We start from the raw sequence: 15,872 nt of genomic DNA on the forward strand, positions 1-15,872 counted from the left end.
GAATCCAAGATGTTATGGATAGCACAAATATATACATTTCGCAGTCCAGCAGCGACAGTTATGTATTCTGGTTAGTATATAAAAGTGCACGAGTTCACTGTTTTTGCCAGCTTTGCTTGACAGAAAATTTGGAAATCTTCTAGTTATCAGTAATTTTCTTCATAGATCAGTTTCACAAAACAGAACAACAACAAACAAGGGGAATGCCTTCTGATCTGGGAATCCTCCACTGCAAATCACCGTTCTGAAATTTCACAGTTCTGAATCGCAAAATATCAACAGTACGTGTCTGAAATTTATGGGCAAGTAGCAATATTTGTGTACATAGTACATAACATAGTACATAACATAGTACAAAATATCAGGATATGGGTATTTATCGATATTCAATTTCTGGATATGTATCGTGAATATATTCTTTTCTTTGGGAATATTTGACATTGTTTCACATGCAAATATCATGGATATATCTAAAATATCTAAAATATCGTATATATTGTAGATATTTCTTGATATATCATAATATATTATTTATATTTATTTAAAATATAATGATAAATATTAAATAAAATTGTTATATACACAAAATATCACAAAATATCTCTAAATATCACAAATATTATCGAAATATAATTAATATTTGCAGTCGTATATATCTCTAAATATATCGTGATATTTAAATATCTTTTTCTGAAATATAGATAGATATCCCCAAATATTGTGATATATCGGAATATTTTCTACTATGGTACATAGTCCACAGACAATTGGCCCTTTCCAGGTCAAGTTTGGGCCCTATAATGGATTATTAGGTTTGTTCATCGCAATTCTCCCTCCAGTGAAGAGCAGAAGAAAGGAGTGAACCACGTTTCTCGCTGACTCAATGTATGTTCCTTTTTTTAACTTTTTCAAAATTATGTAAAACTGGATAAAGGAAAATGGATAAAATTGTTGAGAAGGACACAGAAGTGGTTAATTGGTTAGACCTTCCACTTGGTATTCTACCTCTTATTGCAAAGAAACTGATCAACATAAAAGATTATATTCGTTTCGGTGTCGTTTGTCGGTCGTGGCAATCCGTTTATATTGAAAATATGCGTCAGTATTGTCCACCACCTCAACTTCCATTTCTAATGCTTACTACTAAACTAGACAACGACGAGGACGAAAATCAAACTCCGAGTTTCTACAGTCTTTCTGAGAGAAGAGTTTGCAATATTCGGGTTACACTGCCTCACAATACGGTCTGCCGTGGTTCTAGCCATGGATGGCTGGTTATGACGGACCAGAATTATAGAGATGTTCGATTATTTAACCCGTTTTTGGTTGTCAATAATGAGATTAAGCTCCCTGAATTTAAACTTGATACGACTTGCCTATACAAAGTTGTTTTGTCTGCCAACCCTGCGTCAAATGCCAATTGTGTAGTTATGGCTGTTTATGGTGGTTGTAGTAGATTGGCCTTCTTTATGCCTGGAGACACGACTTGGACTTGCGACATAAGTTTGGATGGTTACCATTTGTCTGACTATGACTGTGTGTTTGAAAATGTTATATGGTATAAAGATCTACTGTATGTTGTCACTTGGGGAGGGACACTGTTCGCCTGTGATGTGTATCGCCCTCAACCACAGTTATCCCGGGTAGCAGCTTCCCCTAAGGCTAGATTCCCTTCGATGAGGATATATCTTGTGGAGTCATCTGGAGATTTGTTGCAAGTCAGAAGGAGATTGGACAGTAAGGGCTCAACTTACTTCACTGCTGAGTTTGAAATCTTCAAACTAGACTCGATGGCCTTTAAGTGGGATGAAGTGAAGAGTCTTTGCGGACGAGCATTGTTTTTGGGCGATAATTCTTCAATATGTCTATCTCCATCAGACTTCCCTGGATGCAAGACGAATTGCATATACTTCACAGATGATTATTTTGAAGTACATGACGTAGCCGGACCAGATGTATTTTATGATACGGGTGTCTTCAGCTTGGAAGATGGCAGCATTGAGAGACACTGTCCAATTCAAACCAATATGAAATTCCCTCCCCCCATTTGGATCGAACCAACTCTGCAGGGGCACTTTGGTTGAATTGTCTCTTTTGCGTTTTGGTGCTGAGGTTTGGACTACTTTCTTTGTTGTATTTTATTGTTTGTATAATTTAAATTACTATTCTAAGGAATGTGCTTCCTGTCACTGGGTTCAGTTCTCTCTCAGATCTGTTTCTAAGTTCTTAGATTCTCTTGTTATTAGATAAAGTGTATCTTATCTACTGTCTGTTCTTTTCATGTGATGCACTAGGACAAATATCTTTAATTTTGCAACTTTAAAATATTACCAGAAATGGTGATCAATTTATTTCTTACTGATGGTAACTAGGAAGCACCCCGTGTTATTCGTTAAAAACTAACCTCTACTATAATATCCAAGCTTGTTATGAACTAGGGAACCCGCTTGGTGGTGGACTATTATTCAAAATTTTGATGTACTTTTTCTGTTACCCATATGAAAGCATAAGACATCCTCTGGTTAGTATGCTATATTGGTTTAGAACTGAAATTACTTTTGAGACTACGTACTCTTGCTAGAACAATTAAACTTGTCTTCTTGATGAAGCAGAATACTGTTTCACTTACTTCGCGTGGGGAAAAACTGCTATGGTTATCGTTGCATCCTCCGCTAACTCAGAATTTATTATCAGAATTCATGTGAATTCGTTCACATATCCCAATTGCGTCCTAGTTCTAACAGTAGAATCACTCACAACATAACTCTAGGAATCAGTCCTAGTATAATCAACATCGTCACGCTACATCGCTATATGCTGTGGACAGTTAAATAGAGGAGTAAATACATGATCATTTTCTTTCGTGTACTTCCTTTAATGGGTAGTTTAATTACTATAGTGTAGTGAATTTGCTTCATGTGTTCTCTTACTGAATTTCCCTCCCTCTTCTCTGAGATTTGTAAGCCTTTTACAGTTCTCTTGTTTCTATTATAGGTGTTCTTGGGTATGGTATGTTCTTTTTTATGCAACACAGTGTGTTGGTTATAGGATAAATTTGACTTCAAATTATGACTATAAATGGCGATCATTGTACTATGAGTGATTTTACTAGGAAGACAACCTGGATAGGGATATCTGAACATAGATAAAAGGACTTCAAAATCCGTGGACCTGTTCATGCAAATTCTGCCTCAAACCACTGAAACAAAGATGTTGACGGTAGAGTTTTTAGCTGTATAGATTTCTGAATGCAACACCTACAGTTGTGTTCACCTTTTAATGGTGCTTTTTGTAGAAGTGCAATAAACCGCTGCAATTTGGTGCTTTGCTTGACAACAGCGAATGATTTCATTGAGTTTAACAGATTAATTGTATCAACTTCACCGGACAGAAAAGCACCACTACACCAGGTACCGCTCTGTGTGGATGTCTTGTGATCTCGGGCACCCCTACCAATTGCTTGTCTTTCAAATTGGAGTAGAATGTTTGCACAAATCTCAGTACAGGAATTGATATATTTTCTTTTTTTATAAATTTTATTTTTCTAGTTAGTTAGATCCTTAGTGAACTAGTAATATATACTTTTCGCCCTTTATGGGGAAAGGACCTTCTTGATCGCACCTGAGACCGTTTACGTTTTAATTTTGAGCAAGTCAGGTTTAGTTGTTCTATGCCGTTCTATGCCGGTTTACAGAATGACCATGGTTGAAGTTCTTAAAAGTTAAAACACAAATTAAGACCCACTTTCAAGTCACAAGGTAATCATGATTAAGCTCTTAAAACACAAATTAAGATCCACTCACAAGTCAGGCTTAGGAGAAAGTGCAAACTGAAAAGAGAAGGCCTCATCTGCTTTTGCATTCTGGCAGATGATGGATCCTTGATTTAGTTAAGTTAATAATATGAATTTTACTTATCAAAAAAGAAAAAGAAAAAGAAAAACTCAGAGTCGTTTGGAGCTCCATGGGAAACTCTCTGCATTGGCGTCATTACCTGATTGCTACCAAAGAGGAAAACATTAGAGAACAAGAAGTCATACTCCTGTCCTTCCTACAAAACCAAAAAGAACGCGGAACATATATATACACTCAACCTATATTCACTCAACCACTAAGAGCGAGTTCTACTTCTACAATAAAAAGGAAAACGCCCTAAGTTAATATATATATACGCGGCTCAAAACGTTCTTTTTTTGTTCTTTGCCACAGGTTAACCCTACGTTTTATTATGATGTTGAACTTGATGGACAGACAACACAGGGAGGAGGCTAATTGGTCGGACCTTCCAGACCATATTTTAGCTTTAGCAGCCATCAAGTTGATTGACACCAAAGATTACATTCGTTTTCGCGCTGTTTGTCGTTCATGGCAATGCGTTTACTTTGAAAATCTGAGTCACTACTCTCCTCCTACCCAACTTCCATTGCTGATGCTTACTACTACTGAACATGATGATGACAAGCATATTCACAGCTTCTACAGTCTATCTGAGAGAAGGGTGAGTACTTTTCGGGTACCACTGCTCCGTAATAAGAGTTTCTCCGGTTCTAGCCATGGATGGTTGCTTCTTATGGAAAAGAACGCAGGTGCTCAACTATTCAATCCCTTTTTGTTGGTCAATAACAAGATTGAGCTCCCACTCTTGGGAAACAGATGTGTACAACATACTGCGGTTTTATCTGCTAACCCGGCATCAAACCCCAACTTTTTAGTTATGGGAATGTTCCATCATTGCATTAACGATGATGTTCAGCCATTGGCCATCATCAGACCTGGAGAGAAAACCAGCTGGACACTGGTAAGAAAGGTGATAAATGTCGGCACAATTGAAAGTGCCATCTACTATGATGATCAATTTTATGTTGTGGATCGCTGCGGAAAACTATATGCATGTGATGTCAATCACCCTCATCCCAAACTATTGCATGTAGCAACAACCCCTAGAACATTGGTTGAATTGTGCGCACATAAGAGATATCTAGTACAGAAGATGTAGAGAAAAAAAACGTGATTTTTTCTGCTTTTCACGGTCAGAGCGCGCCCGCGCTCAAAGGGGGCGCGACCCGCGCTCATGGTCCAGTGTTTTGGCGCGACCCGCGTTCGGGCGCGACGACCAGCCAAAGGGAAGCGCCAGCGCCAGTCTTTGTTTGTGGCTTCGCTTACAAGAATCGCGATTTTTGGTTTTTTGGTATAAAAACAAAATCGGTTTTTGGAAAACCTAACTTTTCCAAAACAAGAAAAGAAAGTGATTATAAAGAGAACAATTCTTTGTGAGTTGAGTGTTCATTCTTTGTGAGTGAATTGAGAGACTTGTAATCTGTTACTCCGGACTTGTAGTAAAGCTTGGATCTCGCCAGTGTGGACGTAGGCAAATTGCCGAACCACGATATATCCTTGTCTTGTGGTTGGTTCTCTTTTGCATTAATTGTTTTACTTTATATGCTTGTTATTTGATATTGAGAAGTGTTGGGATATTGTTTGGAGGGTGTTGAAGTCTTGTCTAGTGTGAAGGATCGATCGTTGTGTAGGATTGATCCGTTTGTTGTGGGTAACGTTGTTTCCGCACTATTATATTCACAACAATTGGTATCAGAGCGAGGTATACGACCTAGGATTTTGAGTTTTGGTAAAGAACCATAGTGCTCGAAATTTATGTAGACAAGGTGTTGATAAAATTCCCCGAGTGAGATAATTTTTGGGTTATTGTGTGTGACTTGAAAAAGGGGCTCCCAAGATGTCAAATGCTAGATTTAAAGTAGAAGTTTGATAAAGAAGCAAAAGAAAAGATGGCGAGGGTGATGTCGAGATGAGATGACTTCCACAAGCAAGTGGAAGCGGTAGTTGAAGAAGCCTTTAAAACACATGTACGGTGCTACAATTGCAAAGAAAAGGGGCATTATCTATGTGATTGCTCTAGCCAAAAAAAGAGTAACAAGATGAGTGGTAAGTTTGAGAATGAGGATGTTAGTGAAGCAAGTCTTGCTTCCGCCCGATGGGGATGATGTAAGTCTTCGGGTGTCTACACAAGACGACCACATGACCGATACATGGATTCTTGATTCCGGGTGTTCCTACCACATGTGTCCAAATAGGAAGTGGTTTGCTACCTATGAGAACTTGAGTGGAGGTTCCGTTTTGATGGGCAATGACGTTGCTTGTAAGACGGTTGGGATTGGAACTATACGGGTCAAGATGCATGATGGTGTAGTGAGGACTTTAACCGATGTGAGACATGTTCCTGAGTTAAAGAAGAACCTTATTTCTCTTGGTACCTTGGATTCCAAAGGCCACAATTTTGTGGGAAATGGTGGAGTCCTAAAGATCCTTAGTGGCTCTCTAGTCATTATGAAGGGTCAAAGACATGGAAACTTGTATACTTTGTTGGGTAGTACAATGATAAGTGATGTAGCAGTGGGTACATGTAGTGATGATTCTGAGTGCACAAAATTGTGGCATATGCGCCTTGGGCATATGAGCCAAAAGGATTGTCCGAGTTGTGCAAAGCGAGGGACTCTTGAAAGACTTGGAGAAACCAAGTATGGAATTCTGCGAGCATTGTGTCTATGGCAAGCAGTGCAGAGTCAAGTTCGGTACAAGCAAGCACAAGACGAGAGGCATCCTGGATTATGTGCATATGGATGTTTGGGGACCTTCTAGAGTGGCTTCTAAGGGAGGTAACCGGTATTATGTCTCTTTCATCGATGATTATACACGTATGTGTGGGTATATATCTTGAAGTCCAAGGATGAAGTTTTGAGACATTTAAGAAGTGGAAGGCAAGGGTTGAGAATCGCACGGATAGGAAGGTGAAGACTCTACGGCCCCGACAATGGTGTCCGAGTATACCTATAGGCCTTTCCAAGAGTTTTGTGCAATGGAATTGCCGGACATTAATCGGATGAGGGCACGCCACAATGAGAATGGGTTAGCGAGAGAGAATGAATCGCGACGCCGCTTGAGAAAGCTAGGTGTTTGCTTTCCAATGCCAACCTTGGCAAAAGAGTTAAAGGCGAATGCAATGGCCATGGCGTGTTACTTGTATAATAGATCACCGGTTCCGTGATAGATCGCAAAACACCTTATGAGGTGTGGTGGAAACCGGTGATTATGGTACTTTGCGAGTGTTTGGATCTAGTGCTTACTACCACATGAATGATAGTAAACTTGATTCTAAAGCTAGGAAAGCAATATTCTTGGGCTATGCAAAGGGAGGAAAGGGATACGGATTGTGGTGTCTAGAGAACCACAAGTTCCTGGTCAGCAGTGAGGTTACCTTTGATGAGACTTCGGTGCTACTTTTTAGGCCGGAGAAGGCTGGAAATAGGGGTGATTCTATACAATCTCAAGTGATTGAGATAGAAGCGTCCCGAGGATGCTAAAAGAGTGAGGTTCTTAGTGAAAGAACTATTCAACAAGAAGTAGAGTTACAACAACTGAAGCAAACAAACTTTGGCTAGATCAAAGCCAAAGAGAAGTGTGAAACAAGTTATGAAATCACGGGCATGATAAGCCCGGTGAAGCATTATGGTCAACCGGGTTCGGTTGCCTACGTGAATATTGCAGATGATGAACCAGATAGCTTCAAGGAAGCTGTTAGAGATGCTCATTACAGAGATTGGTCGGTGGATATGCAGAAAATGGTGGAGGCTCGTGACAAGTTTTGTACTTGGCAATTTGTTTTATTGCCTAAGGGCAACAGGGTTTTGGGTTGTAGAAGGTTCTCTATGGAGTTGAGTTCCAACATTGGTTGGAGGTACTCCACAAATGGTGGAGGCTCATGCATTGTTGATTGATGCCTTTCGTAGGCATGGCCCTTTGTGGGCGTGATTGCTCTTTGTGAGCATGACTCTCTGTGAAGATGGCTCTTTGTGAGCCTGACACTCTTTGTGGGTGGCTCTTTGTGAGCAAGACACTCTTTGTGGGTGGCCCTTTGTGGGCATGACGTGCTCTTCGTGGGCATGATTCTTTGTGGGTGGCTCTTTGTGAGCATGACACTCTTTGTGGGTGGCTCTTTGTGAGCAAGACACTCTTTGTGGGTGGCTCTTTGTGGGCGTGGCCCTTCGGGGCGGTTGACTGCGAGTTCTGGATGGATGTGTTCTTGCTGGATGTGTTCGGCTCGGTTTTATGTGTTAAAACCTCACCGAGGTGGAGAATGTAGAGAAAAAACGCGTGATTTTTTACGCTTTTCCGCGGTCGAGGCTGGCCGCTCAAAAAGCGCGACCGCGCTCATGGTCCAAGATGTTTTGGCGCGACCAGGTGACCAGCCTTCGGAGTCTTTTGTTTGTGGGCTTTTTTCATAAGAACCGCGATTTTTTGGTTTTGGTATAAAAACAAAATCAGTTTTGGAAAACCTAACTTTTCCAAAACAAGAAAGAGAGTGATTACAAAGAGAACAATTCTTTGTGAGTTGAGTGTTCATTCTTTGTGAGTGAATTGAGAGACTTGTCGTTACTCGGACTTGTAGTAAAGCTTGGATCTCGCCCGGTGTGGACGTAGGCAAATTGCCGAACCACGATATATCCTTGTCTTGTGGTTGGTTCTCTTTTGCATTAATTGTTTTACTTTATATGCTTGTTATTTGATATTGAGAAGTGTTGGGATATTGTTTGGAGGGTGTTGAAGTCTTGTCTAGTGTGAAGGATCGATCGTTGTGTAGGATTGATCCGTTTGTTGTGGGTAACGTTGTTTCCGCACTATTATATTCACAACAGAAGAGATATCTAGTGGAATCACGCTCGAACTTGTTGATGGTGAGTAGGGAGATTGATTATAGGCACGGCATCACTACTGGATTCAAAGTCATCAGACTGGAATCCCTTGGCTGTAAGTGGGTTGAGGTTAAGAGCCTAGATACACAGGCGTTGTTTATAGGCAATAACTCCTCCATATGCCTATCTTCGTCGGACTTCGCTGGATGCAAACCCAATTGCATATACTTCATGGATGATATTCACATGTTACGTGAATTTCATGACACGGGAGTCTTTAACATGGAAGATGGAACCTTCGAGCGACATTATCCGGTGATGTCCAAGACCGAATTTCCATCCCCATGTTGGATTTTGCCTACATTACAAGGTCGCTCCGGTTGAATCTGTCTCTTACAAGTTTTATAGTTGGGACTTTTTAAGTAATTCTTGTGCTTTAGTTTTATGCTCTCTTTTGGATAATCAGCTCCTGGAAATATTCGTTTTTATGGTTTTCACAATTTTTGTTGGATCTAGATTAAAGTTGGCTTAGGTGTGCTCTGTTTACTGTTTGTCACTGTTCGTGCAATACCATAGGCCAACATGCATTATTTGAATAGATTAGATTTGGAGTTAAGGCAGAGTGAGGCAGACCCTACCTGTATCATTAAAACGTAGGAATTTACATATCTTCTCTAAGAGTATAGTCATTAGAAGAAGGTTCAACATACATCAGACTCTAAAGCTTCGAGCCTAACACAATTGAATCTTCAAAGCATAACAATACAATGGAAGTACTTCACAACTACTTCATTTTGTAAATTGTTTCACCAACGCCTGGTGATCTGCCATTCTGCCAATATGCATTATTGTTGACTGCACATGCAGTAAATTGCGATTTGGTTCAATTTGGTGCCAGCACATATAGCAGCTGTGCTTATACAATTCCATGTCTTTTATTCCAAAGTAATAAGCATATTTGTTATCCACTTATCCTTCCCTAATACTTTCACGTTCGTTTTTTTGCTTGTCTCGTGCTAGCTCCAATTAAGCTCACAAACGACTAAACTAGTGTTTTGCCCGTTCTATACTTTCCTAAGAACTTCAGTACTGTCTTGATTGATCCTAACGGTTAAACTAGAATGCACACCAACCCAAATCCAGTTTGTCCGGTCGGGACTTTAGAAGAAATTGACCAAAGTAGGCTGGGTAAGAATTTAGGACTGCGGCAGCATACGTAGTTCTGCAAGAACACAAGTATGCAACGCCCTTTTAAGTTGCCGCCTCAAAAAAAGTACGTTTTTATTTTCATCTCCAGGTTCTACCGTGGTCAGTAGTGATCGTGATCGTGATAAAAAACATTAATTCATCTTGAAGCGTGTCTGAAGGAGGATAGCAACCATGTAATTCGTTCAGAAATAGTAGAGACCATTTTGGGAACAAAGAAACTAGTACCTTCCTAGGAAAGTCACCCACAGATTAAGGAAAGTCGGTGCACTGGCGTTGTTATCTGATGCTAAAAAAATAAAAAGGAAACATTAAACGAGTAGAACTCGTGTTGAGTTCTTATATGTTTGATACTTGATTCATCAATATAAAGGAAAACCCCCTAAGTCGATCTACACATAATTCCGAGCATACTTTCTTCTAGACCTTTGTCAGTATGGTAAACAAAAGACAGAAAAGGGAGGTTAATTGGTTGCTCCTTCCTGACCATATTTTAGCTCTAATTGCAAACAAGTTAATTGACATTAAAGATTACATCCGTTATGGCGCTGTTAGTCGTTCATTGCAATGCGTTTACAAAGAAAACATGAGACATTACTCTCCTCCTACCCAACCTCCATTACTCATGCTCACTAGTGAACATGATCACAACCATCATATTCGAAGCATCTATAGTCCTTCTGAGAGAAGGGTGAGTAATTTTCCAGTACCATTGCCCCACAACAAGGATTGCCGCGGTTCTAGCCATGGGTGGTTGCTTCTTGTCGACAGGAATTTAATAGATTATCTACTATTTAACCCCTTCTTGTTGGTAAATAACGAGATTAAGCTCCCACCTTTGACTGCTTTTGAACTTGGTTTAGTTGATTTCCCTGACAACATAAGTAATGTGGTTTTGTCTGCTAACCCGGCATCAAACTCCAATTATGTAGTTATGGCAAAATGTGGCAATCATAGTCGATTGGTCTTCTTCAAGCCTGGAGACAAAACCTGGACAGCAGTTGAAGACTGGGATGACCCTTCAATTAAAAATGTCGTCTACTATAGTAACCGATTTTATGTTGTCGATTGCAATGGGGAACTTTTTGCATGTGATGTCAATCACCCTCACCCGAAGCTATTGCATGTAGCAGTAGCACCACCCCTTACAGCATCCCACACACCACCTTTGTTTCCACTGATCAAGAGATATCTAGTGGAATCATCAGGGGACCTGTTGCAGGTCTACAGGGAGATGGATCTTTTGCACCGCATCACTACTAGATTCGAAGTCTTCAGACTGGACTCCGTTGGCCGTAAGTGGGTTGAGGCTAAGAGTCTAGACGGACAAGTGTTGTTTATAGGAGATAATTCTTCCATATGCATATCATCGTCAGACTTCCCTGGATGCAAGCCCAATTGCATATACTTCACTCATGATACTTTTGGAGACGTGCGAGATAAATATGACACCGGAGTCTTTTACATGGAAGATGGAATGTTTGAGTGGCATTATCCAGTGAAGTCGAAGATGAAAATTCCCGCCGCCAGTTGGATTGAGCCAACGCTACGGAGTTGCTTTGTTTGCTAAAAGATATGTGTAGCTGTACTTCGATTACGATTAATGGTTATTGAACTTTTTTTCTGTTGTAATGTCTGCAACTTGGCTACAAATGGTAAGGGCAAAATCTTGTCACCGAAGTTGCGTGTACCACTCGAGTGTTCTTACGCTTTTTCTTTGATGCTAATGTGAGGATCTCCCACACTGTAAAGCATCAGTTTGGTCTAGGATGTTCTCCGTTTGTCATTCACTGTTTATGCAGTATGAATGTTGTCGAGGTGAAACATTGTAGATTTGGTATAAAAAATAAATGTCCCTTTTGTCTTCAAATGATTTATGAAAAAATTCGGAATCAGGATTCTGACCGTGCATTTACATGATGTGACTTACATTATCAAATTTCAATTATCATCAGTTTCAAATGACCTAAATCTTTAGCACGAAAGCTAGCCTATTGCAGTTTCGTGACAAAATACGTTAGGTTCACTCACTACTGATATTTGTCCAGATACAGTGGCCTGTCCGTTAACCAAAGGGAAAGGAGAGTAGAACAATGGCCGCACTAAGTTCATTCAATAGTGAAGTGCAATCTAAATACAGACTAGTGAAGCAGTAAAGCTACCACCACCACATCAGTACAAACTACACCCCTACTCGCTACAACACGACCATAATAACTATAAGCAAACTCAACAGACACAAAGTTAACAAACGCTTAAATGCATAAGCACATACTCATTTAAACATCTGCTGAAAAAGATATTAAGCATACAGTAATTAGATCAACAGACAGCAAAAAGAAATCTTAAAATTAGGCGATCAGCATTTAACCTGACGTACTATATACCTATATCCATATTATATGCTGCAATTGCAATTGGGTGTGTTATAAAATTCACCCAAAACATGTAACCAAAATAATCCACTCTCTTTCCAACATGAAATCATGTGACATATCCTCTTTAAAAGCTCTAAGTTTGGGGAGTACTATAAAAAAGATGGTTAATATACTGTTCAAATAGAAAGAAAGGAGTCAACAGAAACTGGTCTAGACAGAAGCCTTATTAGAAGAGCTTGGCTTCTTCACAGCCTCTTGTTTCTTATCTCCATCTGCAGCTTTTTTCTTGTCTTTCCTCTCTCTTTTCTTTAATGCATGCATATGAGCCTTAAGAACAGTCGCATACGAAGCTTGAAACCGTTGGTGATCCTTTGCTGATACCTAATATATCGAAATGGAAAGAAATTTGCCGAGAAAAAAGTGGTATTAGCAAGAGGGGCTTGAACTTCAAGCACAAATCCAAATAAATAAACAGATATTGACAGAGAAAAGCAGGATAGGAATGTTTTCATGTTAGAATTCGTGACAATTATCAAGCAAGACAAAACCAAAAATAGAATAAAACTATAACTGAAAAGAGCAATAACAATAATGAGGATCTCTGCATAATTTGTTCCTCTAAAGGCATTGCCTAGTTAGGTGCCTTGCCCAGCTAATGCGCTAAAAGGAAAATTATAGCAGTTATTCGTATAAATTCACCAGAATATGAGGCTTATATTCGTTTCTGAGGCGACTATACCACTAACATACAATATTTTCCCTATCTTGTTCTACTTTACATGTTGTGATTAGTCCATATGACAAAGGTTTAACAAAATTACAAATAGGGGCAAGAGTTTTAAAGAGCATGCGGCTATCTACTGCGTCAATTGTCACATTATGGTGTGCATTTATATGTAAAATATAAAGAGAAATAACTGCATTGTCCAGGACTTATTGGTAAGAAGAAAGACACTGACCAACTAATCCTGACTGTCGCCCACAACATCCTCGTGAATAACACACATCTCGATGGGTATTGCAGGAAACTATCATCTTTGAGTAGTACACTTATTCTATCTTACAATAATAATTGTTATACTTAATTTTTACGTAGAATTATACAAAAGAAAAGTATATAAAGAAGCAAGTCTAATCTACCGCAACATCATACGCTCATCCTTAAAGTGCACTTCCCTACTCCAACAACCGTTAAACCGCTCTAACTTCCAATCAGTAAGACTGCAAATCTTGTTGGTTTGTTGCATCAAAAAACATTTCTATCGTAATATCGCCAATGCCTTCCTTAAATATTCAGTCTTGAATACATTTGATGAGTATATGAACAAAAAAACAGTGAAATTAATGTATATGCACAACAATTACCACTATAGAAGTGCAAAGATAGAGAAAACACCCTTTCAAGCGTACCATGCATCAAACTAGTAACCGACGTTAACTCAAGCACATTATGTACATTAGAATCCCTCATGAAGGGAGGAGATTATGGTAATTGGTTTGTTTAGCCTACAGATCAAATAATGGGGATTGAAGAACAAGTGTGCAACTGGAGGGTTTTGCGTAGTTGATTTGCAATGGCAAGGGAAGATAAATAAATAAATAAACCCCAACAGACCCCCTAACGTCGGTCAATAAGTTGTGGTGAAAATATTAGCTATTGAATTATAAAAGTTGATTTCTTAAAGTACGCTAACCCACTATCCATCTTTTATCAGCTGTATTTTAAGGGGATGGTTATATGAACTCCACTAAAACGAACTCCAAATGAACTCCACCACTTAACTCAATGAACTAGAAGCTGATTTTTGGTGGAGATGTTTTCCACACAATAGAGATCATCCTCACAAAAAATCAGCTCATTTGAAGATGTACAACCTCATCAAAAATCATTTAGAAAGTTATGAAATTATCCAACGGTCCAGATTTTTTTAATTTCGATACAATTTTTGACAAGGTTAGACATATTCAATTGAGCTGATTTTTGGTGGGGATGTTCTCCATCATGAGATGTACACATCCACAAAAAATTAGTCCTCAGTTCATTTTGTAAGTTCATTTTTATGAGTGGAGTAACTTTGGAGTCGCTATAAGGTGGAGTTCATATAACCATCCCCGTATTTTAAATATATTAAATAAAAACAACGAGAAGAAAGTAATGGTAAGGCATATGTTACATACAGAAAGCAAAGAGAACAAATAGGATAGGTAACAAAACAGAAAACAGAATCTAAGGCATACACTACAACTTCCCAACAAAGAGAGAATATGGTGGTCAACTGGTCATTTGTTTACAGGCAATAAAATCGTTCAAATTCATTCCATCACTTATCCTAGTTCCATGTTCTGGATAATTAAGTACACTTTAGACAAGTGGCATTCTTATAAAATCTTACAATCTCTTGAATACAATGTCTTAGTCTATATACCCCATCTAAGAACCTGAAACTGAAACAAGTATTTTAATGCAATGAATTGATGAAGATGAAGATGAAGATGAAGAAGAATCTTCGTCTCTCAAAGAACTGCTGGAAAATAACTTTATAGTCTGGTTGCATACCAGACAGCCTTGATACAATTTACCTTGTACATTGCCCTAGTCTACATTATTGTTCATTGCACAGAAATGTTTTTCAGAAAGGTTTCGGGAATGGTTAGATATTCTGGGGAAAAGTTAGGAAAGATTTTAGTCGTATACTAAGGCGCTTAGACATCACCTCTCTATGGCCACACATACATCCTGTAAATGCATTTTTTAATTCACTACTAATCAACACTGTGGGTCGGGTTATTAACCTAGTGCCAGGCCCCAAAAATCAACGCTGCAATGTTAACACGATGCGATTTATATAGTTGTCAAGGCTAATACCAAAAACCTACATCTTCTTCTCTACATAGCAATCTTAAATCACGTATAGACAATAAAAACAAAAAGACGTACCGAAGTTGAGATGGTCTTTTTACCATCAGTAGCCCTAATAAGACATCTGTATTCAATGCTCTCCCCTTCAGTCGTCATTTTATTTCTCACTACCTTGGCCTTCATCGACGCTAAAAAAATATATAATAAATTCGAAAGTAAATAAAATAACAAGAATGAATCGAGTTGTTAAATAATAAAAAGAAGAAGATTAATATGTTACATCGTTTGAAGGTGACCCAAACAGAGCCTTTCTCAGTAGTTCTCTCGTACATGCTAGTAAGCTCGTTCAGAAACGGATCTGGTTGTAATAGTACCTATTAAATGACAATTAATAATAATTAATCTAAATAATAATTCGGAATTGGGATCAAGTAAAAGAAACATACCATGGTTAATCAATACAATTTTCTGATGATGAGATTTTGATTTTTAAATTTTAGGGTTTTATTCTAAAACTCTCAAACAACTTTTGCATAATAATGGGCCTCTACTACATCATTTACTTTGTGGCCCAATACGTAAGGCCCATTATATCTTGGGTTGTGGGCTGCAATGAGAATTGCAAGGCCCGTCCGATATATTTGGAATCAAATTAATACATTAGCCAACCCATTTACTCATCCAAGTGACTAATCCGATTTATGATGGTATTATTATCACT

General features: G+C 38.8%; 4 protein-coding genes across 8 annotated transcripts; 3 read left to right on the top strand and 1 right to left on the bottom strand.

The window, feature by feature from the left end:
- The first annotated feature begins 776 nt into the window (after positions 1–776).
- LOC147513911 (F-box protein SKIP23-like) lies at positions 777–3,555 on the top strand. Of its 5 annotated transcripts, none has more exons than XR_015215747.1 (3): positions 777–2,112; positions 2,995–3,219; positions 3,365–3,555. XR_015215747.1 is itself a non-coding variant. In XM_086597234.1 (2 exons), exon 1 carries the CDS (start codon positions 939–941, stop codon positions 2,082–2,084), a length of 1,146 nt encoding a protein of 381 aa, XP_086453360.1. In that variant the 5' UTR covers positions 777–938; the 3' UTR covers positions 2,085–2,112; positions 3,365–3,555. The 5 variants fall into 5 exon arrangements, 3 of the variants coding, with proteins under 3 accessions (XP_086453360.1, XP_086453358.1, XP_086453359.1); XR_015215746.1 differs by lacking the exon at positions 3,365–3,555 and adding an exon at positions 3,296–3,336; XM_086597234.1 differs by lacking the exon at positions 2,995–3,219.
- A 121-nt stretch (positions 3,556–3,676) lies between these two features.
- Positions 3,677–9,168, top strand: LOC147513912 (putative F-box protein At1g65770). The gene is made up of 2 exons (XM_086597235.1): positions 3,677–4,991; positions 8,716–9,168. Exons 1-2 carry the CDS (start codon positions 4,228–4,230, stop codon positions 9,089–9,091), a joined length of 1,140 nt encoding a protein of 379 aa, XP_086453361.1. The 5' UTR covers positions 3,677–4,227; the 3' UTR covers positions 9,092–9,168.
- Positions 9,169–10,338: 1,170 nt separating this feature from the next.
- On the top strand, positions 10,339–11,514 carry LOC147513913 (putative F-box protein At5g55150). Its single transcript, XM_086599579.1, has one exon. It carries the CDS (start codon positions 10,350–10,352, stop codon positions 11,481–11,483), a length of 1,134 nt encoding a protein of 377 aa, XP_086455705.1. The 5' UTR covers positions 10,339–10,349; the 3' UTR covers positions 11,484–11,514.
- A 643-nt stretch (positions 11,515–12,157) lies between these two features.
- On the bottom strand, positions 12,158–15,695 carry LOC147513914 (Signal recognition particle, SRP9/SRP14 subunit). The gene is made up of 4 exons (XM_086597236.1): positions 15,598–15,695; positions 15,432–15,525; positions 15,230–15,339; positions 12,158–12,672 (listed from the first exon to the last, which is right to left on the bottom strand). The coding sequence occupies exons 1-4, from the start codon at positions 15,598–15,600 to the stop codon at positions 12,502–12,504; spliced, it is 378 nt and encodes a 125-aa protein (XP_086453362.1). The 5' UTR covers positions 15,601–15,695; the 3' UTR covers positions 12,158–12,501.
- Between the last annotated feature and the right edge of the window lie 177 nt (positions 15,696–15,872).

The sequence above is a fragment of the Coptis chinensis genome, chromosome 3 (genome assembly GCF_015680905.1).
Source record: "Coptis chinensis isolate HL-2020 chromosome 3, ASM1568090v1, whole genome shotgun sequence".
Taxonomy (NCBI): domain Eukaryota; kingdom Viridiplantae; phylum Streptophyta; class Magnoliopsida; order Ranunculales; family Ranunculaceae; genus Coptis; species Coptis chinensis.